General features: G+C 32.5%; 4 protein-coding genes across 4 annotated transcripts; 2 read left to right on the forward strand and 2 right to left on the reverse strand.

The window, feature by feature from the left end:
- The first annotated feature begins 907 nt into the window (after nt 1–907).
- On the forward strand, nt 908–10,819 carry LOC108725993 (odorant receptor 49b). The gene is made up of 7 exons (XM_018453340.1): nt 908–1,004; nt 1,653–1,725; nt 2,629–2,723; nt 2,830–2,892; nt 9,578–9,650; nt 10,571–10,703; nt 10,772–10,819. The coding sequence occupies exons 1-7, from the start codon at nt 908–910 to the stop codon at nt 10,817–10,819; spliced, it is 582 nt and encodes a 193-aa protein (XP_018308842.1).
- A 1,702-nt stretch (nt 10,820–12,521) lies between these two features.
- LOC108725994 (odorant receptor 13a) lies at nt 12,522–14,894 on the reverse strand. Its single transcript, XM_018453341.1, has 6 exons — nt 14,774–14,894; nt 14,197–14,455; nt 13,567–13,689; nt 13,179–13,269; nt 12,858–12,994; nt 12,522–12,663 (listed from the first exon to the last, which is right to left on the reverse strand). Exons 1-6 carry the CDS (start codon nt 14,892–14,894, stop codon nt 12,522–12,524), a joined length of 873 nt encoding a protein of 290 aa, XP_018308843.1.
- Nucleotides 14,895–16,561: 1,667 nt separating this feature from the next.
- Nucleotides 16,562–18,950, reverse strand: LOC108725995 (uncharacterized). Its single transcript, XM_018453342.1, has 6 exons — nt 18,861–18,950; nt 18,531–18,648; nt 18,200–18,449; nt 17,999–18,121; nt 16,794–16,926; nt 16,562–16,612 (listed from the first exon to the last, which is right to left on the reverse strand). Exons 1-6 carry the CDS (start codon nt 18,948–18,950, stop codon nt 16,562–16,564), a joined length of 765 nt encoding a protein of 254 aa, XP_018308844.1.
- Nucleotides 18,951–25,052: 6,102 nt separating this feature from the next.
- On the forward strand, nt 25,053–26,204 carry LOC108726010 (achaete-scute homolog 1). The gene is made up of 3 exons (XM_018453363.1): nt 25,053–25,426; nt 25,496–25,700; nt 25,926–26,204. Exons 1-3 carry the CDS (start codon nt 25,125–25,127, stop codon nt 26,202–26,204), a joined length of 786 nt encoding a protein of 261 aa, XP_018308865.1. The 5' UTR covers nt 25,053–25,124.
- Nucleotides 26,205–27,059: the final 855 nt, after the last annotated feature.

Below are 27,059 nucleotides of genomic sequence, written 5' to 3' on the forward strand. Positions count from 1 at the left end.
TAATCTCGCGACTTTACAATGCAAGATTTTAATGATAAATGTGTCAGACATGTATTTTTGATTTTACAATTGCCAACATTAAACAGAATTGTAAATAGGAAATTAATGTGAATTGTATTCTTGGTTGAAGTTGGGGTATCACACAGATACAGAATTTCGCTTCTGTAATAATAACGGCAGGAAGTAAAAGACAGAATGGGTGATATTGATCAGTTCTTTCAGGATTCGCATTATAACATCATTCGACTACTACTAAGCATCAGTGGTCTATGGCCTTTTCATACGCGAAACAGGCGTTACGCGATATATCTCGCTATGGTGCTTATACTCGGATCTGGACTTATATTTCAAGTAAAAGATACACGAACATAAGATAAAGTATAATCTTAAAACAGTATTCCATGCACTATTATAGCATTTATTATGGTTCTATCCTCCAAAAAAGGGTAAAAAATAAATATCTCTCTTTACATATCTTCTCCAAAACAATTATAGTATATGTGCACAAAAATACTCATTTTAAATGCACTTCACATAATTAGTTATTTCTAACATCTAAATTGAAATTATTTGTTGCACGACGTGTGCACAATGTTGTAAATAACGGAAATTGCAGATTTTGGGTATTATTGAAATCTGGCATGATCCCTTCGAACTGCTCGATACTGTGCTGGTATTATTTTTCGCTGTAGTGATTCTAAGTAAAACGTTCTGTACAATACATGCATTACCACAGGTATGTAAATAAAGACGGCATCGCGGCGTATATCGATAAATAGTACCGATAAATACTACTGATAAATAAATAATTAACCATAAAAGTAATAGCAAATACGGAAAGTAATGCAAAATTATACATTATATCTGAACCTTTTTCGAGTCATAGATCAAAATACTTCTAATAAAGATGCACGAGTATTGTCTTTCCCCGAAGTCGGATGAGGAAGAACAGATACAGAATTCGCACGCGCTATATGGACGAAAGATAGGCTACGCTTATACGGGTAACTTTAACAGTACAGTGAAGTGCCAAATATTCGGCACATCAGTATATACATTTGTGTTCCTTAATGATTTTGAGAGTCATATCACAATATACCTATCATTAAAAACATTTGATAATCTACGGGATGTTTTAATTCAAATAATATAATTGGTTATTTTAAAAGAAGAGCATTTTTGGAAAAAATGTTTCAGAAAAAATTTGTATAGTTAATGGAAACAAATAATGATAAAAAATCGGTGTTCGATTAATTTTTTAAAGTCGCACGAAGTTTATCGTCATTTTGTAAGATAGCATTAAATGACATTTTAATATAATACAATTTTTGTAAATTGTTCTGTGCTAAAAGTACTAAATTACGATATGGAATAGCTTGTAATACTCATTATATCATGTCAAAATGTGACAGATAATTTATGAAAATTTTCCTGTAATTTAGGTATCTTACTAAGCAATACCGTCCTTTATTTATTTTCACCACTATTGACAAAACTTTCTTACATGGAATCCAACAAGACTAATGAGTTAGCAAATAAAGAGCTGAAATCCCAAACAGGATTGCCTTATCGCGTTAATTACATGATTGATCTAGATACGTATTACGTTCCAATTTTCATACATTGTAGTATATGTTACTTTATATACACAGTCTTAGTAGCTGTATCCGATGTTCTGTATCTAATAGTGATCGAACACAGTTGCGGTTTGTTCGTAGCTTTAAGGTAAGTTTAATAAACAATCATGGTTTAAATACATAATTTTTATTAAGATACCAGTCCAAAAAAGGAACAATTTGTCTGCTGTAAAATTTGTCCCAAAAATTATTTCTGTAAACTTTGTAATAATATTGAGTTTAGATTTCGGTTGGAAATTTCGTTAGTTTCCAAAGTAAGGATGACAAAGGATAAATGTTACTCAAATATTATCTACAGTATTCGCAGACACACAGAGACGATACAGTGAGTACATGTTTAGGCGTATAGTGTTACTTTCGTGTGGGCAATAGTAACAAATAATTAATATTTTTGTATGCACTATGCTAGATTTGTTGCCATTGTGGAGTCAGCATATAGCTTAGCTCTCTCCATACAGACAGGATTAGCTGTACTTATTATAAGTTTTCTGGGGTATCAGGTACACGATACAGCTAATGAAAATTTTTTCGAGATAGGAATATATCCAAGAACTGCAACAGTTCATGGACATATATATATATATATATATATTCCAATCACACACAAATTACTTAAATGAATAAACAGCAAAATTACTTGATTTTATTATAACTGACTGTATTTATTGTATTAATTGATGTATTTTTATTATATTTTATTAATGATACGTTTCGTTATCGTGTAGGTGATAAATAACGGGCAAGACGTTAATCAACTTGTAAAACTCATTGCTTATCTAAATGGAACTTTATTTACCATATTCTTTGTAAATTGGCAGGGTCAGAAAGTCATAGATTCTAGCGAGAAAGTGTTCGAATCTGCGTACGTTTTGTATAATATTAAAAGTAACACATTTGAAAAAGTCATTAATCTAAAAAAACGTAACGAAATGTTAAACAGAAGTATAAGTATATAACATAATTTCAAATAAATTATTTGCAAAATTTACAGATATAATAATGAATGGTATAGCATGCCTATAATAGCAAGAAAGCTTCTTATAATGATAATGATGAGAAGTGAAAAACCATTGGGACTGAGAATGGGTAAAATCGTTGTATTGTCATATATAACTTTTAATACAGTAAGTGTAGTTATTTTGTGGTATGCATACGTATAAAATGATTTTATAAAAATAAAATTCTGTTTCAGGTATTACGTACGTCATCGTCATACTTTATGCTACTACGGTCTTTGTAACAAAAATTTCTCACGGTAATTGATAATATATTTATGTATTATCATTCTTCTCAGTCTAATAATCAATAGAAATGAGATTGTTTAAGTACTTTTATAGAAACAACTGCTCCTTTCAGTGCCCTTTTATTAAATGATTCAATAAAATCTGAAGTGAGTAAATTTATTAATAGAACTATTCACATAGAAATTATTAGCCAATAAGGAATTGCTAGCAATTAATTTCAAGTGCGATAATATATGACATGTGCCAATTAAGGCACATTATTAAAAAAATTGTTTTGCTTTATTAATATTTACTTTATTTATTTACGAATTTAATTTATTAATGTAACTTAAAAACAATATATATTTAATAAAAAATTTTTAGATCGCATTTCCCTATAATTAAATTTAATTCCAACTTAAATAATTGCAATTCGACATTTTGCATACACATCGCTCAACTTACTTACTGAATTTCTTTATCACATGCTAGTTAGGATAAGGAGTAATCGAAGCAGTCGTTTGTAGACGCCGATGTAACGTAAAAATGTACTACGACATCTCAATAAGTTTAATACAATTCTTATTAAACTTGTTGAGCTGTTTAATACAATTTGAATAGACAGGGTATCCCAGTAACTCTGTTATAAGGCAATACCTCCGTTACCGTTAATGATACGCTTAAGGAAAGAATTATTTGGTTCAAAGGGTCACACATTATGGTGGGAATTATTCCTTTCTCAAGGTCATATTTTTAGAGCCTTTAAAGTCATCAATATTTTTTTAAATACGACTACATATTTTTAGCATAATAGCTGAGATCAAGACGAATCCAATAGCCTATAATACCATTACCTTCACGTGATCTTGAGTATGAAAAATTCAGAAATTTTGAGCAATGAATGCGAATAATGAAATAAGTACAATAGAAAGTTTGGCATAGAAAAATTTATTGTAATAATTGTTCAAAATTGTTTCCATGGACTTCTAAGTATTTGTTAATTCGAGTATTAAACGAACGTCGCACATCTGCAAACATTTAGGGTGTTACAGCAGCACAAGCTTGTCGGATTATTTCTTTCATGTCATCACGTGTCGTAGGCTTTGTTGAAAAAACTTTCTCTTTGATAAAGCCCCATAGAAAGAAATGTAGGCCCAAAATGTTCGCAGATGTGCATTTAATACTCCAATTAACAAATGTTTAAAAGTTCATGGAAACAACTTTGAACACATATTACAATAAATCCTATGCCAAACTTTCTATTCTACTTATTTGGTTATTCACAGCCATTCCTCAAAATTTCTGATTTTTCATACTCAAAGTCACGTGAAGGTTATGGTATTATAGGCCATTGGATTCGTCCTGACCTCAGCTATTACGCTATTATGATAAAAATATGTAGTCCTATTTTAAAAAATATTGATGACCTTGAAGGCTCTAAAAATAATTCCCACCATAATGTGTGTCCCTTCGAATCAAATAATTTCTTCCTTACGCATTTTCGCGTACCATTAACGGTAACGGAGATATTGCATTGTAACAGAGTTACTGGGACACCCTGTATATTTTGCATGAGAAGAAAGTATTTTTTTTATAAGAATATTTTTATTCCTGACACACGTGACAATATATTTTCAATACAAGTTGCAGAGCAAAATTGAATAATTCATGCTCAAATCCAAATCTTTTTAACGTAATAATGCTGAAGAGTAGGTACTTTACATTGGCTATTAGAAAATCATACTCAAATATAAAAATATTGGTACTTATACTTGCATTTTTATTCTTTGAGAAAGAATATTATCTTTATTATAAACGAAAGTACAGAAACCTTTTAAAAATGGCAGTATGCAGTTTAACAGATTTTTCACAAACTTATATCACATAAGTCTATGGTTTTAAAATTTGCAGACCTAATACATAGTGATAAGGTACACTGGTAGTGGTGAGAAAGCTTTTTATAATGAGAAGTGAAATACCATTGATACTAAAAATGGGTAAAATTACTGTATTATTATATGTAACTTTTAACACAGTAAGTATAATTGTTTTAAAAGATATTAATGTGCAATGAAAATAAAATTTTGTTAAATGTATTGCATACATCATCGTCATAATTTTTGATACTACAATATCTATAACAAAAATCTTGATCGTAACTGGTGATATTTGTATTACGTATTCATCTCATATTCATCTCATCTTAATCACATTTTAGGAACAAATAGAAATGAGAAAGACTGCGCACATAGACTGCTTCATAGGATAATTTTCCTTTCAATGCCGTTTCTGTAGATAGTTAAATAAAACTGTAAGAAACCTATTAACTTTTAAAGTAAAGAAAAATTCTTTCGGAACACGTTAATCTATTAAACAATGTATTGTGATTTTTACTTTATTTTTCTCGTGAATGCTCATATTGCGCGCCAAAAATATTTAAGTATATCGACTTTACCGAATTGTCGTAGCCATCGTCAATTGTGACTCACGAGACGTCATGAAAAAGGAGATAAGGGCAAATCAGTTGCTTGTAGTTGTTGTCATCAATAATAGCTTTTGAGCTATACCAAGTTTCGCTCATTGCATAGAACAGAGGACAGTGAAGTAAGAAAACGACATGCGTACGACCTTGAAAAAACGGTGTGTTTCAAACTTTACGGCAATACGACGTTAGATCTCGTTTTTGGAGATGTTATCTTACTGCAGCGAAGTTTGCCAAGTTCAAGGCGTACAGTTTGCCCGCAGTTATCTTTATTGGCGCGTAGCTCCTCATTAGCATAATGCTGATCACTTTTCTTACTCTCAGCGAAGACAGATACCATCTTCCACTGGTTCGGAATTACCGATGTGTATCACACTATTTTTTATTTATATAATTATTTCTAGCAAACATATGTAAAGCGATTTCATATATAGGCCGAATGTGTCAATATCTCAACTGCGTGTTAATATTTACAGTTGTTTTCAGAAATTGTCAATACTGAACTGTAATAAAGTGCCTCCATTGCGAAGTATTTACATAAACGCAAAAATTTTGTCAGTATAATCTGATAGTTGCTGATCCGGCCAGCTTTCGAGATAGAGTACGGATAACAGAGTCATCGTGAACGACACAAATCGCAGGGCTTCATTTGGATCACTCAACTTTACCACTGCCTAACTCATAAACATAAATTCATTTTGTTATACTCGCATGTATATAATTACAAGTCTAAAGAAATTAAATCTAATTTTAAAAATGATAGTCAAACATCATAAAAAAGACAAAGTTTTTAATGGACGTAAAGCTTATTACTAATGATAATCATGATTGCACATGTGTACTTATCATTGTACTGATCTGGAATTTGTGAATGTCATGCCCATCATTTTGAAACCCAGTTGAAAAAAAATACGATGTCGTACTTGCAATCTCGATACGTCTAGCATACCTTCATGTCCGAGAAAAATGAATAAAGTTAATAATAAAAAGATACATGTGTTAAAGTATAAATTTCAAAGAATAAAGAATAAGACATAGATCAATTTAAAAAGAAGATTAATTATTAAATAAAATTAATAATGTAGACAAAACCGAATGGAATTTATACACATTCAATCCATTACATACGTAAAAGAAGAAAAATATCAAACTAAATGGTTTTCAATAAAAAATACAAAAACGCTTAGATATATCAAATAACTGGCAACAAAAGTGATAATGTAATTATTCAGAGATACTAACTCTATTATATGATTGTGCATGATAACACAAATCTTAATATATCCATATGATATAGCCTCTTCTGTGCTCGTATACAAATTTATGTCTAAAGTACCTGCTTCAACAATCCGTGCTAGCCGATATCTAAAAAATGCTTATTGATAAACGTATCTTAAACATAGGTAGAGTCCAAGGATGTTAAAATTCGATCGAATGATATAGATGAATAATTAATATTAACAACTCCAAACATTGCTTTGAAATTGATAGCCGCATTCGCTTGTTGTCCACCGTGAGCAATCGCGGCACCCATCGGGCCAACAGCTTTTTCATTCCCAAATTATCATGCAAAATATTGAATGCCGTTCCATACGACACGCCTATGGCCTCTGCTACTTCACGCACTTTCATTCGGCGATCAGCGAGAATTATGACGTGGACATTTTCAACGATTTCCTCAGTAAGTACGTCTGCCGGGCGTCATGAGCGCTCCTCATCAAAAACAGACGAACGACCACATTTGAATTCGTTGAACCAATATCTGACGGTTGTCATAGATGGTGAAGGGTTCCCATAGATGGCATCCATCTTCGATTTTATTTCTTCCCACGTTTTTCCATCCAAAAATAAAAAGCGAATCACGGATCGATATTGTTCTTTTTCCATTGTATGGGAAAACATCAAACACTCTCACTATGAATTGCTGTCTAATCAAGACTATTGCATGAATCACTCTGAAAATTTGTATGGCGTTATTTGAAAGATGGTAGTACACGATGGTAATGCTAATTTGCATGAGCAATGTCATCTGTCTTCAAACGAGTACTTATTGATTTGCCCTCGTAAAAAGAAAATAATTTCTACACAAAAAATTTTTATTCTGGACACATATAATGATATAGTTTTTGATACACGTTATAGAGAAAAGTTGTACAAATTATGCTAAAAGCCAAGTCTAGAACGTAAAAATATTAAAGAGCACTTCACGTTATACAACGACTACTGGAAAGTCATAATTAAATATAAAATATAATCAATACCTACACTTGCACTTGCACCCTTTGAAAAAGAATTTCCTTTATATTTTTAATAAAAGTATAGAAAACTTTAAAAAATGGCAGTATACAATAGTTTTTTCATAAGCTTTGATAAGCTTTTACCTCACAGGTCTGTGATATCTGCATATAACGAATTCTGAACTGACTGTATTTTCACATAATAGTGATCGACTTTACTTGGAAATAAAATTTTCATACTCCTTTTATCTGCATCGCATGTACAAAGATAACATTTTCAGTATGGCTATCCCCTTCCTCTATCACTGCAATTTACATAGATAATAAGATAATCTCGCGACTTTACAATGCACGATTTGAATGATAAATGTGTCAGACATGTATTTTTGATTTTACAACTGCCAACATTAAACAGAATTGTCAATAGGAAATTAATGTGAATTGTATTCTTTGTTGAAGTTGAGGCATCACATAGATACAGAATTTCGCTTCTGTAATAATAACGGCGGGAAGTAAAAGACAGAATGGGTGATATTGATCAGTTCTTTCAGGATTCGCATTACAACATCATTCGACTACTATTAAGCATTAGTGGTCTATGGCCTTTTCATACGCGAAACAGGCGTTACGGGATATATCTCGCTATGGTGCTTATACTCGGATCTGGACTTATATTCCAAGTAAAAGATACATGAACATAAGATAAAGTATAATCTTAAAACAGTATTGCATGCACTATTATAGCTTTTATTACGGTTCTATCTTCCAAAAAAGGGTGAAAAATAAATATCTCTCTTTACTTATCTTCTCCAAAACAATTATATGTGCACAAAAATTCTCATTTTAAATGCACTTCACATAATTAATGTTATTTCTGACATTTCAATTCAAATTATTTGTTGCACGACGTGTGCACAATGTTGTACATAACGGAAATTGCAGATTTTGGGTATTACTGAAATCTGGCATGATCCCTTCGAACTGCTCGATACCGTGCCGACATTATTTTTCGCTGTAGTGACTATAAGTAAAACGTTCTGTACAATATATGCATTACCACAGGTATGTCAATAAAGACGGCATCGCGGCGTATATCGATAAATAGTATCGATAAATACTACTGATAAATAAATAATTAACGATAAAAGTAATAGCTAATACGGAAAGTAATGCAAAATTATATCTTATATCTGAATTTTTTTCGAGTCATAGATCAAAATGCTTCTAATAAAGATGCACGAGTACTGTCTTTCCCCAAAGTCGGATGAGGAAGAAAAGATACAGAATTCGCATGCGCTATATGGGCGAAAGATAGGCTACGCTTATACGGGTGACTTTCACAGTACAATCGGACTTAATATAATACAGTGAAGTGCCAAATATTCGGCACATTAGAGTATATACATTTCTGTTCCTGAATGATGTTGAGAGTCATATCACAATATACATATCATTAAAAGCATTTGATAATCTACGGGATGTTTTAATTCAAATAATATAATTGGTTATTTTGAAACACAAGTATTTTTGAAAAAAATGTTTCAGAAAAAATTTGTATATTAATGGAAACAAATAATGATAAAAAATCGGTGTTCGATGAATTTTTTAAAGTCGCACGAAGTTTATCGTCATTTTGTAGATAGCATTAAATGACATTTTAATATAATATAATTTTTGTAAATTGTTCTGTGCTAAAAGTACTAATTTACGATATGGAATAGCTTGTTATACTCATTATATCATGTCAAAATGTGACAGATAATTTATGAAATTTTTCCTGTAATTTAGGTTTCTTATTAAGCCATACCGTCCTTTATTTATTTGCACCACTATTGACAAAACTTTCTTACGTGGAATCCAACAATACTAATGAGTTAGCAAATAAAGAGCTGAAATCCCAAACAGGATTGCCTTATCGCGTTAATTACGTGATTGATCTAGACACGTATTACGTTCCAATTTTCATACATTGTAGTTTATGTGACTTTATATACACAGTCTTACTAGCTGTATCCGATGTTCTGTATCTAATAGTGATCGAACACAGTTGCGGTTTGTTCGTAGCTTTAAGGTAAGTTTAGTAAACGATCATGGTTTAAATACATGATTTTTATTAAGATACCAGTCCAAAACAAAAAAGGAACAATTTGTCTGCTGCAAAATTTGTTCCAAAAATTATTCCTGTAAACTTTGTAATAATATTGAGTTTAGATCTCGGTTGGAAATTGCGTTAGTTTCCAAAGTAAGGATGACAAAGGATAAATGTTACTCAAATATTATCTACAGTATTCGCAGACACACAGAGGCGATGCAGTGAGTACACGTTTAGGCGTATAGAGTGTTACTTTCGTGTGGGCAATAGTAAGAAATAATTAATATTTTTGTGTACACTATGCTAGATTTGTTGCCATTGTGGAGTCAGCATATAGCTTAGCTCTCTCCATACAGACAATATACAAACAGGATTAACTGTATTTATTATAAGTTTTCTGGGGTATCAGGTATACGATACAGCTAATGAAAATTTTTTCCAGATAGAAATATATCCAAGAACTGCAACAGTTCTTGGATATATATATATATATTCCTATCCACACAAATTACTTAAATGACAAGATGATGAAAAACAGCAAAATTAATTGATTTAATTATAAATGAATGTATTTATTGTATTAAATGATGTATTTATTATATTTTATTAATTATACGTTTCGTTATCGTGTAGGTGATAAATAACGTGCAAGACGTTAATCGACTTGTAAAACTCATTGCTTATCTAAATGGAATTTTATTTACCGTATTCTTTGTAAACTGGCAGGGTCAGAAAATCATAGATTCCAGCGAGAAAGTGTTCGAATCTGCGTACGTTTTGTATAATATTAAAAGTAACACATTTGAAAAAATCATTAATCTATAAAAACGTAACGAAACGTTAAACAGAAGTATAAGTATATAACATGATTTCAAATAGATTGTTTGCAAAATTTACAGATATAATACTGAATGGTATAGTATGCCTATAGCAGCAAGAAAGCTTCTTATAATGATAATGATGAGAAGTGAAAAACCATTGGGACTGAGAATGGGTAAAATCGTTGTATTGTCATATATAACTTTTAATACAGTAAGTGTAATTATTTTGTGGTATACATACGTATAAAATGATTTTATAAAAATAAAATTCTGTTTCAGGTATTACGTACGTCATCGTCATACTTTATGCTACTACGGTCTTTGTAACAAAAATTTCTCACCGTAATTGATAATATATTTATGTATTATCATTCTTCTCACTCTAGCAATCAATAGAAATGAGATTTTTTAAGAATGTACTTTTATAGAAACAACTGCTCCTTCCAGTGCCTTTTTATTAAATAGTTCAATAAAATCTGAAGTGAATAAATTTATTAATAGAACTGTCATATAGAAATTATTAGCTAATAAGGAATTACTAGTAATTAATTTCAAGTGCGATAATGTGTGACATGTGCCAGTTAAGACTTATTAAAAAAATTGTTTTGCTGTATTAATATTTACTTTATTTATTTACGAATTTATTGATGTAACTTAAAACAATATATATTTAATAAAAAATTTTTAGATCGCATTTCCATATAATTAAATTTAATCTCAGCTCCTCAATAATTGCAATTCGACATTTTGCGTACATCATCGCTCAACTTACTTACTGAATTTCTTTATCACATGCTAGTTAGGATAAGGAGTAATCGAAGCAGTCGTTTGTAGACGCCGATGTACGACGACAGCTGAATAACTTTAATACAATTCTTATTGAACTTGTTGAGCTGTCTAATACAATTTGTATATATATTTTACATGAGAAGAAAGTAATTTTTTTATAAGAATGTTTTTATACCTGACACACATGGTAATATAATTTTCAACACAAGTTGCAGATCAAAATTGAATAATTCATGCTCAAATCCAAATCTTTTTAACGTAATAATGCTGAAGAGTACTCAAATATAAAAATATTGGTACCCATACTTGCATTTTTATTCTTTGAGAAAGAATATTATCATATAATATTATGTACTTTATTACAAATGAAAGTACAGAAACCTTTTAAAAATGGCAGTATGCAGTATAATAGATTTTTGACAAATTTATATCTCATAAGTCTATGGTTTTAAAATTTGTAGATTTAATACACAGGGATATGGTACACTGGTAGTGGTGAGAAAGCTTTTTATAATGAGAAGTGAAATACCATCGATACTAAAAGTGAGTAAAATTACTGTATTATTATATGTAACTTTTAACACAGTATGTATAATTGTTTTAAAAGATATTAATGTGCAATGAAAATAAAATTTTGTTAAATGTATTTTATACATCATCGTCATAATTTTTGATACTACAATCTCCATAACAAAAATTTTGATCGTAACTGGTGATATTTGTATTACGTATTCATCTCATATTCATCTCATATTCATCATATTTTAGGAACAAATAGAAATGAGAAAGACTGCGCACATAGACTGCTTCATAGGATAATTTTCCTTTCAATGCCGTTTCTGTAGATAGTTAAATAAAATTGTAAGAAACCTATTAACTTTTAAAGTAAAGAAAAATTCTTTCGGAACACGTTAATCTGTTAAACAATGTATTATGATTTTTACTTTATTTTTCTCGTGAATGCTCTAATCGCGCGCCAAAAATATTTAAGTAAATCGACTTTACCGAATCGTCGTAGCCATCGTCAATTGTAACTCACGAGTCGTCATGAAAAAGGAGACAAGGGCAAATCAGTTGCTTGTAGTTGTTGTCATCAATAATAGCTTTTGAGCTATAGCAAGTTTCGCTCATTGCATAGAACAGAGGACAGTGAAGTAAGAAAACGACGTGCGTACGACCTTGAAAAAACGGTGTGTCAAACTTTACGGCAATACGACGTTAGATCTCGTTTTTGGAGATGTTATCTTACTGAAGCGAAGTTTGCCAAGTTCAAGGCGTACAGTTTGCCCGCAGTTATCTTTATTGGCGCGTAGCTCCTCATTAGCATAATGCTGATCACTTTTCTTACTCTTAGCGAAGACTGATACCATCTTCCATTTGTTCTGAAATACCGATGTGTATCAGACTATTTTTTATTTATATAATTATTTCTAGCAAATGTGTGTAAAGCGATGTGTGTAAAATTTCATATATAGGCCGAATGTGTCAATATCTGAACTGCGTTATTACTTACAGTTGTTTTCAGAAATTGTCAATACTGAACTGTAATAAAATGCCTCCACTGCGAAGTACTTACATAAACGCAAAAATTTTGTCAGTATAATCTGATAGTTGCTGACCTGGCCAGCTTTCGAGGAAGAGTACGGATAACAGGGTCACCGTGAACGACACAAATCGCAGGGCTTCATTTGGATCACTCAACTTTACCACTGCCTAACTCATAAACATAAATTCATTTTGTTATACTCGCATGTATATAATTACAAGTCTAAAGAAATTAAATCTAATTTTAAAAATGATAGTCAAACATCATAAAAAAGACAAAGTTTTTAATGGACGTAAAGCTTATTACTAATGATAATCATGATTGCACATGTGTATTTATCATTGTTCTGACCTGGAATATTGTGAATGTCATGCCCATCATATTGAAACCCAGTTGAAAAAAATACGATGTCGTATTTGCAATCTCGATACGTCTAGCATACCTTCATGTCCGAGAAAAATGAATAAATTTAATAATAAAAAGATACATGTGTTAAAGTATAAATTTCAAATAATAAAGAATAAGACATTGGTCAATTTAAAAAGAAGATTAATTATTAAATAAAATTAATAATATAGACAAAAACTGAATGGAATTTATACACATTCAATCCATTACATACGTAAAAGAAGCAAAAATATCAAACTAAATGATTTTCAATAAAAAATATAAAAAAACGCATAGGTATATCAAATAACTGGCAACAAAAGTGATAATGTAATTATTCAGAGATACTAACTCTATTATATGATTGTGCATGATAACACAATTCTTAATATATCCATATGATATAGCCTCTTCTGTGCTCGTATACAAATTTATGTCTAAAGTATCTGCTTCAACAATCCGTGCTAGCCGATATCTAAAAAATGCTTATTGATAAACGTATCTTAAACGTAGGTAGAGTCCAAGCATGTTAAAATTCGATCGAATGATGTAGATGAATAATTAACATTAAAATTTAATATCGCCGCCGATTTAATATCTCTACCTTCTCTGACTATGTATATGTCATTCTATCTTCACGACGTGATGTATGGATGAAATGAATTCGGGTAACACGCATTAATAAGACATTCGATGACCAATGACAAATATTTATTCCGCACTTTCACTCTTCCTCTCTCGCTCAACAATAATAAATTACACGGCATAAAGTATATATTATATATACATATATTTCAATGTATCAAAGATTTAATAAAATGTGTAAGAAACGTGTGACAATATGGGATCCAATATGAGATGAGATTAATACCGATCGGATTTCTCGCAAGCAACATGTACATGCGAGTATAACAAATACACAAGATGCGTTTCGAATGAAAATGTTGTTCAGTCTTACGAAGTGTCATTATTGCGGAGTTACCCTAGGATCTCGCACATCCCACATTCATGTTGAACGTGAAACACCAACATCGAGTCGATCGCCACGACGATCGTGACGAATCCGAGGGTGCCGATGTACGAATGCACCAATAACGGGTAGTAATACTTCTCGGAATCTATAAAGTATTCCGTGCGAAACATCAGGGGTCTATCGGAAATGTTGTACAACCCCATGTAGCTGACTGTGTTTATTATCACCGGTACAATCAGAAAGGGAGTCATTGAACCATATAGAGAGACTGTAAATTATATATCAATCAAGAATCGTGTTCCCATGGTTTTTTATTAACTTTTCAACTTAGAATATGTATGCGAAATGTATTTTAATTTTGTTTAAAAAGAATTTATATTTTATATAAATTTTTTAATTTAGAATTATAATATTTAAAATATATTTTATTTTATATATATATATATATTTAAATATCACAAATATTTTATATAAATTACATATTTGAAATTTATACAAAATATCACTTATTTTACTTTTGAAAATTAATCTAAATTACGTCACGAAATTTTAAAGGAAACTATTAAATTTTGAGTATAATTTTTACCTGCATAAGCAATCGAGACTTTTCTACCCATCTCGTAATTCTTACAAAGAATATTGTACTCATCGCTAAGCTTTGAATAGATATTCCAATCGTCCGCCATTATAAAGGTAAGTTTCTTCATCTACATTTAGTATAACAAATAACTACGATTAGTATCGACAAAGTGATTACTCTCGCATCCTCGAGAAAAAACATACCTGTCCATGGTTGTACGTATAATTAATATGTTTAACGATGCACATTAAACTAATTACAAAAGGCGACGAACTCTCCATAAATGCATCAATGTCGTCCGCGAACCAAGCAGTGATCATGCCGCCGCCCTGCAAAGTTTCTTCAAGTTTGCATGCGGCTACGTTTAAGTAAAATATCATAAAAATAAATCGATATTCCAAAAACAAGAATATGAGCTTGCAAAAATATAATTTTTTTATGATTTCAAATTCAAAAAATATAAAATTTCTATATCTCAAGTTGCCGGGCAAGGAGGAGACGAGCCGTTAATAATTCTAATTTAAAATGAAGAATAGTAAGTATTGTTATTATAATAATATATTATTTATCATAATAAGCGTGATTTATTATTGGTCAAAACAAAAAAAGATATAATTTCTAACTTAGTAGCCATCATTTACTCGATCGTCGTTAGACTTTTATATTATATGCATAGTTAATTACTATATATTATCTTTGCTGCGCGATTAATTATTCAATAATTTTATGAAAACTCATTAATTGCGTTACTTAAGGAAAATTCAAAAGGGAATTTACCTGAATAATCGCCTGAGAGAAAACCGCGGGCACGAAGACGAATTGGATCAGAAATTTTTCCCATCTCTCCTGATACGGCCATTGGCCAATGAGATACATAAGAATCTGATTGATACGCATATATTGACCTTGAACACTATCCATCTTGACGGTCCCGCGACGGGTATAGCACTGCCGCTTGCCAAACCTTTCCAAGCGAAAAGCGCAACGCGTGGGGAGGAATTCACTGGCCTCGTTAAGCATTCCGTTTGGACAGTGCATAATAGAGAAAAATTGCACCGCGGAAGGAATCAAATCGATACGTCGTAGCACACACAAGGTACACGATATTGAGATACGCGTGCATGGAACAGTTTAAAGAAAGAGATAAAAGAAAGAGATAAATTCTCGGCGCACCGTATGCGATGCCTTTTTCGTGATCGTGCAATGCGAGGGGTTGAATTAAGCATTGCGGAAAGTTAAAAGTGCATACGCAACGCTTAAACCTCCCGATCGTTTCTTGTACAAAAGGAAAAGATCGCCGCGAATTTCACGTCAATTCCCTTCCGTTGTAATATCATTCCAGGGCCTACTCTACTTTCTTTTCATACTTTCCGAAGAAATACACAACGATACTTCTATAGATAGTTTTCTCGCAATAATGTTGCGCATCTAATGTTGAAAGAGTCATTTTGAATTACGCGGAAGTTAGAGACGATTTGAGAGATGGAAATATAAAAATATTTTGCTTTCGAACAGACGATGTGTAACTATAATCATTTTGATGCATTAAGTAATATAAAAATACTTATTAAAAATAACAGCAATTTATAAAAAATTATATATATATGTATCTAATACCAATATCATTTATATATTCGGATCCATTTAGTAACTGCTGTTACAACTTCAGTAATTGTTTAAAAATTGCTCTTAATTTCAGATCAAAATTTCTAACCGATGCCAATCAGTCCTAGATCTAGCTGGTGGATGGTTGCTCTTGATATAATTGTCTTAAAACTTGGAAAGCTACGCCCATCAATGCGCCTTGCGCAAGAAAGTGAAATATGAGACAGCAGTCTTCACAATCTTAAAGAAAAACGGTCAACATTGTAAGTACAATATTTAAATGTAAAATTAATACGATTGACAATTATAATCTTGAAACTAAGAGATGTGTTTCAATTAAGGCATATAATGTGTTTTCCTAATACACAAACATTATTATGTCAACGTACTCTCTCCCTTCCCTCGGAACAAATTATCTTACCGTGGCGAATGTTTCCATGCATAAAACGAACATACCGCCGGCCGTTAATACGCATGGCGGCTGCGTTCTCATCATCATGAAAAGAACAAGTTTTTTTGTTCTAGGCGACGCATTGTACCAGTTTAAATTTATTCTGCAATTACAGATAAGAGCTTGCTCACATTTTGCTAAGCTGTACTTTTAAATTTATATTCATATAGTTTACTGGAATTTATTAAATTAATTGTTATATTTATACGCTTTTATCAACAATATTAATTAATTTTAATTAATGTTTACGCGTGAAATACGTACAAATTAGTATGAAGATATCCGCTATAATCTATCAATCTCTGAGCATTAATACATTCAAAGCATAGATGAAATAGTAACGCACACGTCATCGTTACTAGTCTAAAAAGCTCAGATAGATCATTTGACTTTGTCACAGCCTAAATGAGATTATATTAATCGGTGCTAATTAATCATAAAAATAATATTTTAATTCTAGAACTATAGATGTATTCTTTTGTACATTTGGTTTATACAACGGATTTGTCGAATCCCCAAATATTTCTATTTGTTATTGCGATAAAATAAATTTTTTTAAGGAGAATTTCACAACATATGGTTAAATATCATGAAATCAAAATTCAAATTTCTTGTCAAATTACAAAATACAAACATTTAAACACTAAAAAATCCCAAGAATACTAACAACTTAAAAAATGTCACAGATGTATGACAATCCTAGAGTTAAATATTTAATTAAATATATATATAATAAATTCAGTTAATAATTACATTATATGTGCAATAAAAGGCTTTTCCTTTAAATCATTCTTAAGATTCACGAAACTAGTTATTTGTAATTGTTTATCTATTAGTGCATTATTAAATCAATTTACAATTCTCGTTACTATTGCAATTAACATAATAATACAAGACGCACATACCCCAACGCCTGTAACGCTCATAGCTATCATATTCAGCCCGGCATGGAATAGAAAGTGTTTGGAGTACACAATTTCTATGAGATTGACAAACCTTGATTCAAATATAGTATATTTCAATAAAAGTAAATGACGTTGCAATATTGAAAAATTAAACAACTAAATTCTGTACTCGTATCAGACTATCCAAATTTATTTTTATTCCAAGACAAGCAGAATGTTCAGAGATTTCTGCACTTAAATTACAACGATCGAAGTACAAACGACACAAACCTTATAGCTGCTCTGTGATCGTGAACACACTGTATCATATTTCGGTACGCCGTATCTTTTATAATTGGGGGATTGACATCTCCGGTCAGATATACCTCCTGTATAGCTTGTTCTATTCGCGAGCTTCAAGGATAACGATATAAAATTAAGAAAGGAAAGAGCCCCTCATTGAATCTCTTTCCGTGCGACGCTGTTACTCACCCAGTTACGATAAATAGCCCGCAAGCGTGTCGCATAAATATGACAAATATAGCGTCGGTCGCGACAATGGACGTAACGCAAATTATAGCGGTAAAATATCCGTGAATCAGAATTGGAAAATAATATTTATCCATGTCGACGTAATATTCAACTCTGTGCAACATAGGCCGAGTGACGTTGGCGATTTGAAAGATTAACGGTTGGAGGAGGGGCATCAACAAAAATGCTACTGTTAACATATATATCACACCTAAAGAAAGGTGTTATTCAAAAGCACGAACAACTAAAGGTATAAGAAACTAAAAATTAATTAAACTACTAATTTACTCACAAACATAAATGGTCGAGGACTTTTTGCCACTATCTGCATATTTTTCAAGCAACTTTATGTTATTGGAATTTCTTAACGAATAAAAATCATCCCTTATTCGATCGAGCAAGGTTCTTATCTATAAATACGCAAAATATTCTTAAGTAAATGTTCAAATTGTTTGAGTTTTAACGTTTTATCGGAGTTAAATGTTTGACGGTATGCTTCGTAAACTGACATTACCTACATTGAAATAACTTGCGAGCAGAGAAACGTTTTTATCACGTCAGAACAAGTAAAGTTCATTATACTGATTGTGAGATACATCATAGAGAAAATGACTATACATACCTCATCCACGCACAGTACGGAATTCATTATTTTCGTCATACCTGATACATCAACCATAAGCGGAACAAGACACTCGATTACGATGTCCATATCGTGAATGTAGGAGAACATACCACATAGCTTGAATGAGTTAATTATTATTATTAGTTAAAACTTGAATCCATGATACAATTCGTTATTTAATCTTTTGTTGTCCGCAGACGGCATAATGCTGTCACGTAAGAATGTCAGCCTTATTGACAAACACATATAACAACTATTATTAAGCACAGTTGTTATAAGTAAAAATAAAAATAAAAAAAACAAAACACAATACTTTAATAAATGCTTTATATCGACACGTGTTTACGGTAAAAAAATATATGGCTCAATTCGTATCATATCCGTAAATTGTTTTAGTTAGATTGTGCAACAGCGGATCGCAAAATGGCACAAAAGCTTCTTGTGCAATAGCCTTTAACATAATGTTACGAATATACATGTGAATTTGTAAATTTATTTCCTTGAAATAAACGTTGATGCGATGAAGTATTAGTCATCGCCATACCTTGGTGAAAATTTGCGTGCAAACTATAGTTACTATGACGATGACTATTGCGTGGCTCGTCCTAGACGATTGGTAAGGCCATTGGCCGACTGTTAATAGTAGAATTTTGTTGACTCTGTAGTTGTGTCCGTCAAAGAAATCCATTTTACTTATGTTAGTAGAGTATCAAAGGCATTAACGGATCTCTTCGATCCTTATCACATCGCCCAGTCGTACACAGTATCTCACAATATTAACAATTCTTTGTGTAACACGACTCTTGAAGCAATTGTTCCTATTAGCTATAGTCGAATGATTGCTGAAAGGTATACACCTAATTTTGCGGTTTGATGTTCGTTGTAAAGCGACATCGTAATTGCAGAACGCAATTTTCTTTGTATTATCTGTCATTTCATTTGAAGGTTTGAATTTTCAGAACGCTTCTCTACCTTCTTCATGTTGCAATGCACACAGACTATCTATCTTACCATGATTTTCTGTTTATTTTGTCACGAATTGATAACAGAATGCTTGAGTATGACAAAAATAAAAAGACATATTATTAAATTCTAACATTTACGGTACACATTTTTATCAGAAGATCTTGCAACTTCCATTGCAAATAATTTCGGAAAAAAAAACAGTGCAATTTCAAATGGCACATCATGAACGTATAATTCTTTTCAACTCGAATGTATATAATCGTTTGTTGAACATATTTGCAGAGATATTTTTATAAGCCTTTAAATTGGATAAGTTATGTATTTTAATGATTGTTACATCAGTATGCTACGTAAGTTTTGCATACGTTCTTTCGATGTCAATACGTCACATATAGGTATGTGTGCATATTTTAATTAAACTATTTTGCTAATTTCCCTGAAAAATATACCTTCAAATATATGTACAATACACAATACAATTTCGAGCGTTAGAACAAGAAATTAAAAGATGCGTCAAGGATTTCGCCACACGCTTGTGATGCCATATGGCTCTCGGATACGTTTCGGATTCGTTTCTGAGAGCGGCAAAGTGTCGAAACTGCAAACAACAATAGTCGATCTATCATACACTCGTCACACATTCCACCCCTCGAACGGAGTTTCTAATTGGATGTGGAATAAGCTGACGAAAAGTTAATCATTATATGACGAGGGTACGTTCAATCATGACCGCAGTCAAAATCCAAAGTCAGAAAACATATGTAGAATATTTGTTGACATATCTTTATAACGTATAATAAATCAACCTGACATATCTTTATAGTTAAATAGTTAAACATTTTCATTGCTGTTGGCGTCTATAGGTGCAGCTTTAAGTTCAATCATCATATATGCTGTTGATGTCTAGACAGTCGGCACTTATTTTATCAACAACTACTTAGCAATTAAAGCCAGTAGTCTGTTTTTATTTCCAAACCATCTTAAGTAATGTCTTAAAATGTTAATTTGCTCTATGATTGGTTTATGACATTTTAAGAAGGTCTTAAATATAAAAATCGACTATGAATACCGGTCCAAATATTGCGTATGTTCCAAGTTTTATATTTAATATTTGAATAAAAAATAAAAATCAATTATAAAATATTTGCTTCATTGTAAAACAATTCAGCGTTTCAATTATTTCTGTAAAGAATACGCGCTGGTAAGAAGTCGCTGTAATTGACCATAACATCGGTCATTGTTAAACGTCTACTGTCTATTTTGTTTCAAAATTTTTCACAGCAAAAGAGTTATATCAGAATTAATATTAACAAGACGCAGTTGTTTACATCGAACGTGTTTAAATGTCCACTCGGCAGATTAAACTACTTTGCTCACCCGATTGCGCAAGGTGTTGTTCCTCATGAGTGCCTTTCGGGTTTCTTTTTCGTCGACTCCTTTATCACAAGATCTCCCGCTTTCGGTCACCAACACCTTACACTTTCCCTCCAAACTGTATCACGATTCTTTAGTACAAGGTTATTAAAAAGTCTTTTATTCAACGGCATCGCTTCATGAGAAAGATAGAATTAACCTTCATCCAACGCCATTCCACTTTTATTTCATTTACAATGAAAAAATCGAAAGATAACTGCACGCCACTTTCAGATTATTAACAGAATACCCAATTTTCACAAATTTTTTTATCACAATTAAATTATTTTTATAAATTTTGAATTAATATTTCAGTCACTATTTTACACGTTTCTATCATATAAAATCTTAATAATTTTATTATAAATATTTGACGTTACTATATTATTGTTTATTTCGTACGAATATAAAAGAAAAAATATTTTATTATCTTGACAATAATTGTAAAGCTTCATCGGTACCGCGTCGCAGTTCGTCTTTTAAAGTTCCGGCACTATTAATAACGTTAACGCGTTTCAACGTTACGGTATGGCACCGAATGCAGTCTCTCGAGGACTTCCTTCCGGCGCCACGCGCGTCTTTATCCTGAAATCTCCCGCCCTCGGCTGGTCGACACCTTGCGGCACCTCTCGTTATACGCTCGTAGACGAATGCCACGCGCGCCAAGTCTGAGGTCTGGCTCCGTTCCGTTCGTACGAGGGGTAGAACCCCGTAGGAGATGGATATCGCTAATTATCTTAAGGTGAAGGGGTCCGTAGTAATAGCACGCGACCGTTGTATTCTACTACCTTCTACTACCTTCCCTCCCTTCTCCTTCTGTATTTGTATCATTCCTCGTCGATGTATACGATTTCTCAATAGAGTGTCCACGAATCAGTCACAAATCGATGTCGATCAATATTATAGAATATTGTTCGAATCATTTCAATGATACGCTATAAAAAATCGTAAAAGATTAAGATTCATATTATTTATAGACGCAATCATTATTAAACTTGAATTTCGAATGGAATATATTTAATTAAAAAATTGTATAGAGTTATAAACAATATGATTTATAAATATAGTCTGTATTTTCTGTCAAATACAACGCTCACGTTTATGTTTGTTTTTATACAGTAGCGTCCATAAATATTTTGACATTAATATTTTTATCGCATTTCACAAAAATTTAATTATCTCGGTGAAAAAAGAACGAAGAGAAGTTTTTGATCATGCATTTTAAAGTGTAAGAAAAGACTTTAAATCTGCGATCTTTTTGATTTTTTTCCTATGACATTTTGTTCCTAAATTACGTTAAATTGAAGTGAAAACTGATATTTTTTGCAATATTTTTATTTTACTTTGAAATGCTGTGATTTGATGAAACATTATTGGAAATTTAATAGAAGATTATTTTAAAATTGGCTTTCTAAACTTTAAAGTGCTTTTTGAAAAAAATTGGTACGATAATTTCTCGCAAAAGCATCAAATTTTTTGTGTGAAATTTTATTATCTAAACATTCTAAACATTTACTTTTTCTAGAATGTTTTTTAACTTCGAAACTAAAAGGCTAATTGAAAAAAGTGTTCAACTTGTCTACTTGAATCTACTTGATATAATAATGTAAAGTTTAGTAGAAAAAGTAGTGGCACAATTAATCTATATTAATCGCTATTTTTGAAAAAATTAATCGCTATTTTCTATCTAATTTTCCCATATCTAATTTTTGCAAAACTAATTGTGCGAAAGAGTACAGAATTATTATCTTGTACAATTACCTACTTCAATGCATTTTTGAAAGTAATAAAAAATCCTAACATATTTACCAAAGTAAATTTATGCAACATCGAGTAATTTAAATAAGACATTTAAAAAGAAAATTTCATCCCACAATCGAATTTTAAACTGCTAATTTTAAACTTATGCCTTTATTTCATTTTTAGATTATAGACGACGGAAAACCGCGAGGATCATAAATGCTCGGTTTCCTCTCCCTTTCGTGTTATGTCTTCGTTGTTCTTTTGATGCTACCTATAGAAAAATGCGACGGTAACATGGCATATACAGTTATTACACGTGTAGTGGCTTCTATTGTGAAAGCATCTGTTGTTCCGCTGTCGATCGTCGTGACGATCCAAACGCCAAGCAGGAAGAAAGACGGGAAATCGGAAATTGAAAATTAATTTCCGTACTGCCATCGTGATCAGTTCATCGTCCGATCAGCGCCGCAAAATTTGGAAATATCAGTGATATTGTAATGGACTCATTATCCGCGTAAGTTTTTAAGCTTGTCTTAGCGTCGAGACACTACCGTGTCTCTCCTAACGAATTCGTAATAGTATTCAGCAAATCGAGCACAGACAAATTTCTATTAGAATTTCTATTAAACTATTTCTATCAGAAACTCATCAAATAGGAAATAAGAAATCTTTGTCATAACGGTCTAAGCTGGAATTTTTTTAATGCTTAACTGATTTAAAGTGAATTAATATATATTATATATGTACATATAGATATATACCATATTGCAGTCATTTGAACTATGCGCCAAAATTTTTTTGAACTTAAAACGCAGCTGAACTACTGAAATAATATCACAATTAAATTTTTGATCGTCAATAATCTATTAGAGAGATCTTAATATGATAAAAATAAATTTATTTATTGCGAAAAATATTACCTCGGCCGGGAGTCGAATTCGGATCTCTTACATTCCGTGCGAGCGTCTTAAGCCTTTAGACTACCGAGGCATATTTCCATCAGAGATCTTAGATGATGTTGATAGAATTAAATAATTTCAACGAATAATGTCTTCAAATTTGATAAACCTATATTACAATGTAAGCAGGATCCGAAGGAGTTAATTTATCACAATTTTTTATTTCATTCTTCATTTTTCAAGAATATATAGAAATTAAATTTCCAATTTTTTAATTTCTTCTTTACCGTTTTGTCGCACGTTCGTTTATAATAACAGAACAATGAACTCTTTCCAAAGAACACCCGCAAGCATCTTTCTTTCAGGCCGCCGATCGCTTCTCGGCAGGTCGCGGAGGTAGGACGGACTCGCGGCGCGGGCGTGCCTGCGGAGCGGATGTCGAAGAACCTGAAGAGAAGAGGGGTAGATACAGAAGGAACCCGAATGAGCCGCTGCCAGGTGTACATATCGCCCATAGGGATAGGTAGAAAACAAGGTGGGAACCATATGTTGATCTGCTGACGGGAACTCTGGCACGCGCCAAGCGCACTCAAACTCGAGCCTTTACACCGCGAGGATCGGGGCTGTGGTGTCCACCTTAGCGTCCTCCCGTTGACCTGATCGAACGCCTGACAGTTCGGCTTCGATGTTCCTTTCTCACGGCCCACGTGTAGAAGATGTTCGACACAAGGAACGCAGTGAACTGAGACACTATCAGCGAAGATACAGTTAGCGCAAAGATTCAATCGGAACGATTTCGCGTAGGTGATGTGTCGAATAGTACATGCAGTATTCTTCACGCACAAGAAGTCCAGCTCTCAATATTATATCGGATATATTTCGTTAGATGTAATGAAATCGTTTAATTAATACGATGTGTATTAAGTATTAGCGTTGTAAGGTTACGTTTAAATCGCCTAAAAGCCGTCACTTGGCTGTGTTGACAAACTCAATGAAATGTGAATCAATCCTGACGAATTTTGTGCTTCAACCCTTTCTTCAACGTGACGTCAAGAGGATTTGATGAAGATCGTAGCAATGTCGTGAAAATTTTACTTACACAAAAATCTCTGACTCGTAAAAAGAAAATTACTCTCGCTACACTTCACCTTATGAGACACAACTCTGATGAGGCACTGTATATGCTACGCATAGAGATATATTCTCGTTGTGCCAAGTCGACCAAGTAATTTTTCCAATCATGGCTCTGCTATCGAACCATCACTGCAACTACCAGAACACACAATCTGACATGTTAACACCCGCTTATCCGAATTCAGTGAGGAGCTATGACCCCCTGTACCCGTCGCCGTATAATTCTCCAAACTATGAGTCTACAAGAATTGTGTATCGAGACAATTGCACACACGAGAGCGAGCTCACGCCGCGAAGAGACATCGAGACATTGGATTACGCTAAGGACATGGTATCGGAATACACGAAAACTCCAGAAGGATACGATCGAGGACCTTACGGCGTTTTAACTCCTGTCACTCCGCAAAGGTAAATGCACGCGCTAAGGATTTCACCGAAAAGATTATTTCAAGGTTCGTCATTCTCGCGAATTTACAGATACGAGCCGCCACACTCGATGGATCAGACTACGTCGCCGCGATCGACATTATACGAGGAAAGTTCAATGGACTATCAGTCGTCGTCATATTGTTATGAGACGCCTCCTCAAGAACCGAGATATCAACCCCTGGAGAACAGCAAGCCGATCCTCACGATCGTCGAACCTCGCGCCAATTGTTGGGAGCCCATTATATCGACACAGGTAACTATCGCGAGTAATCTATGTTATTTTCCTTACAAATTCTCGTTAAAAGTTGATTCAAATTGCAATTTAACGGAACGGCTACTAGATATTCTGAGTGAATAGAGGTAATAATTAAATCCCGATAATATTTATTTATCCTAATTATCAATATAATTGATAATAATAATTGAAAGCGTGCATCGAGTGCGCGATTTTTCAATCAAGCTGCAATTTTTTTTCCAGAGGATGCCGACGACGCCACCAATGAGTCCGCGAAAGGGCAGACGGAGATCCCGCGATGTGCCACCATCGCCGACAGTGCTAAAACGTCGACGTCTCGCTGCAAACGCACGCGAACGACGTCGCATGAATGGCCTGAACGACGCCTTCGACAAGTTACGCGAGGTAGTGCCAAGCCTCGGGACCGATCACAAACTCAGCAAGTTCGAGACCCTGCAGATGGCACAGAGCTATATAGCGGCCTTATGCGATCTTCTACAGAGACACGACAGCAAGAGATAGATACGGATTCCGAAAACGCAAGTATCATGTGTACCCTTTCAATGTTCTGGCACCATTTCCCTAAAAATGCATTTATTTGATCTGATTTTCAGTAAATCCTGCAGTACTCTAATTATAAATTTTCGTTTTACAAAAATTAAATCGAATATATTTTGAATTCTTTGACTAATTTTAATATTTAAATAATTTTGACTTCAAAATTAATTTTCTCAAGCTCTAATAAGTGGATTGGATCATTGTTGTACTCTACTCTTAAATTTAAAATACTTAAATCAGTCATTAAAGCAAAATAATGTGTTTGAACTGCGATAATTATTATTAACATTAAATGTAAAAGGGACGAATAATTGTTAGCCTTTATCGTATGATTCTGAGATGTTTAATTACAAAACGCACAGACAATATTTCAATATATTTCTAAAGCGTAACAAGATATTTATAGTAATTGTAAAAAATGATAAGACTGATACCGAAAGCATTCTTAATACATAATACTTAACTGGTACCGAAGGCATTCTTACACTGAGAAAAAGATGTCTAAAAATATATTTGTGAGAAATACATTTATTTCACTGAAATAAATATTTATTAAAATACGGGCGAAATAAAATTTTATTCCTAGCAAATAAGCCATCTATTTTATTTTTTTGCAATTAATGAGATATATTTCACAGAAATAAGATATATTTCACAGAAATGTATATTTCGTCATCACAATCAAATTTCGTAAGTAACATTTGCTTCACAATACTTCGACGTTTTTCTCTCAGTGTAGTACTCACAATTTAATCCAAATAAGTATGTCCAATAAACAAATATGTCCAATAAAGCCTAATCATGTCATAAGATTTTTGC

The sequence above is a fragment of the Mycetomoellerius zeteki genome, unplaced genomic scaffold, assembly GCF_001594055.1.
Source record: "Mycetomoellerius zeteki isolate Tzet28-1 unplaced genomic scaffold, Tzet1.0 scaffold379, whole genome shotgun sequence".
Taxonomy (NCBI): domain Eukaryota; kingdom Metazoa; phylum Arthropoda; class Insecta; order Hymenoptera; family Formicidae; genus Mycetomoellerius; species Mycetomoellerius zeteki.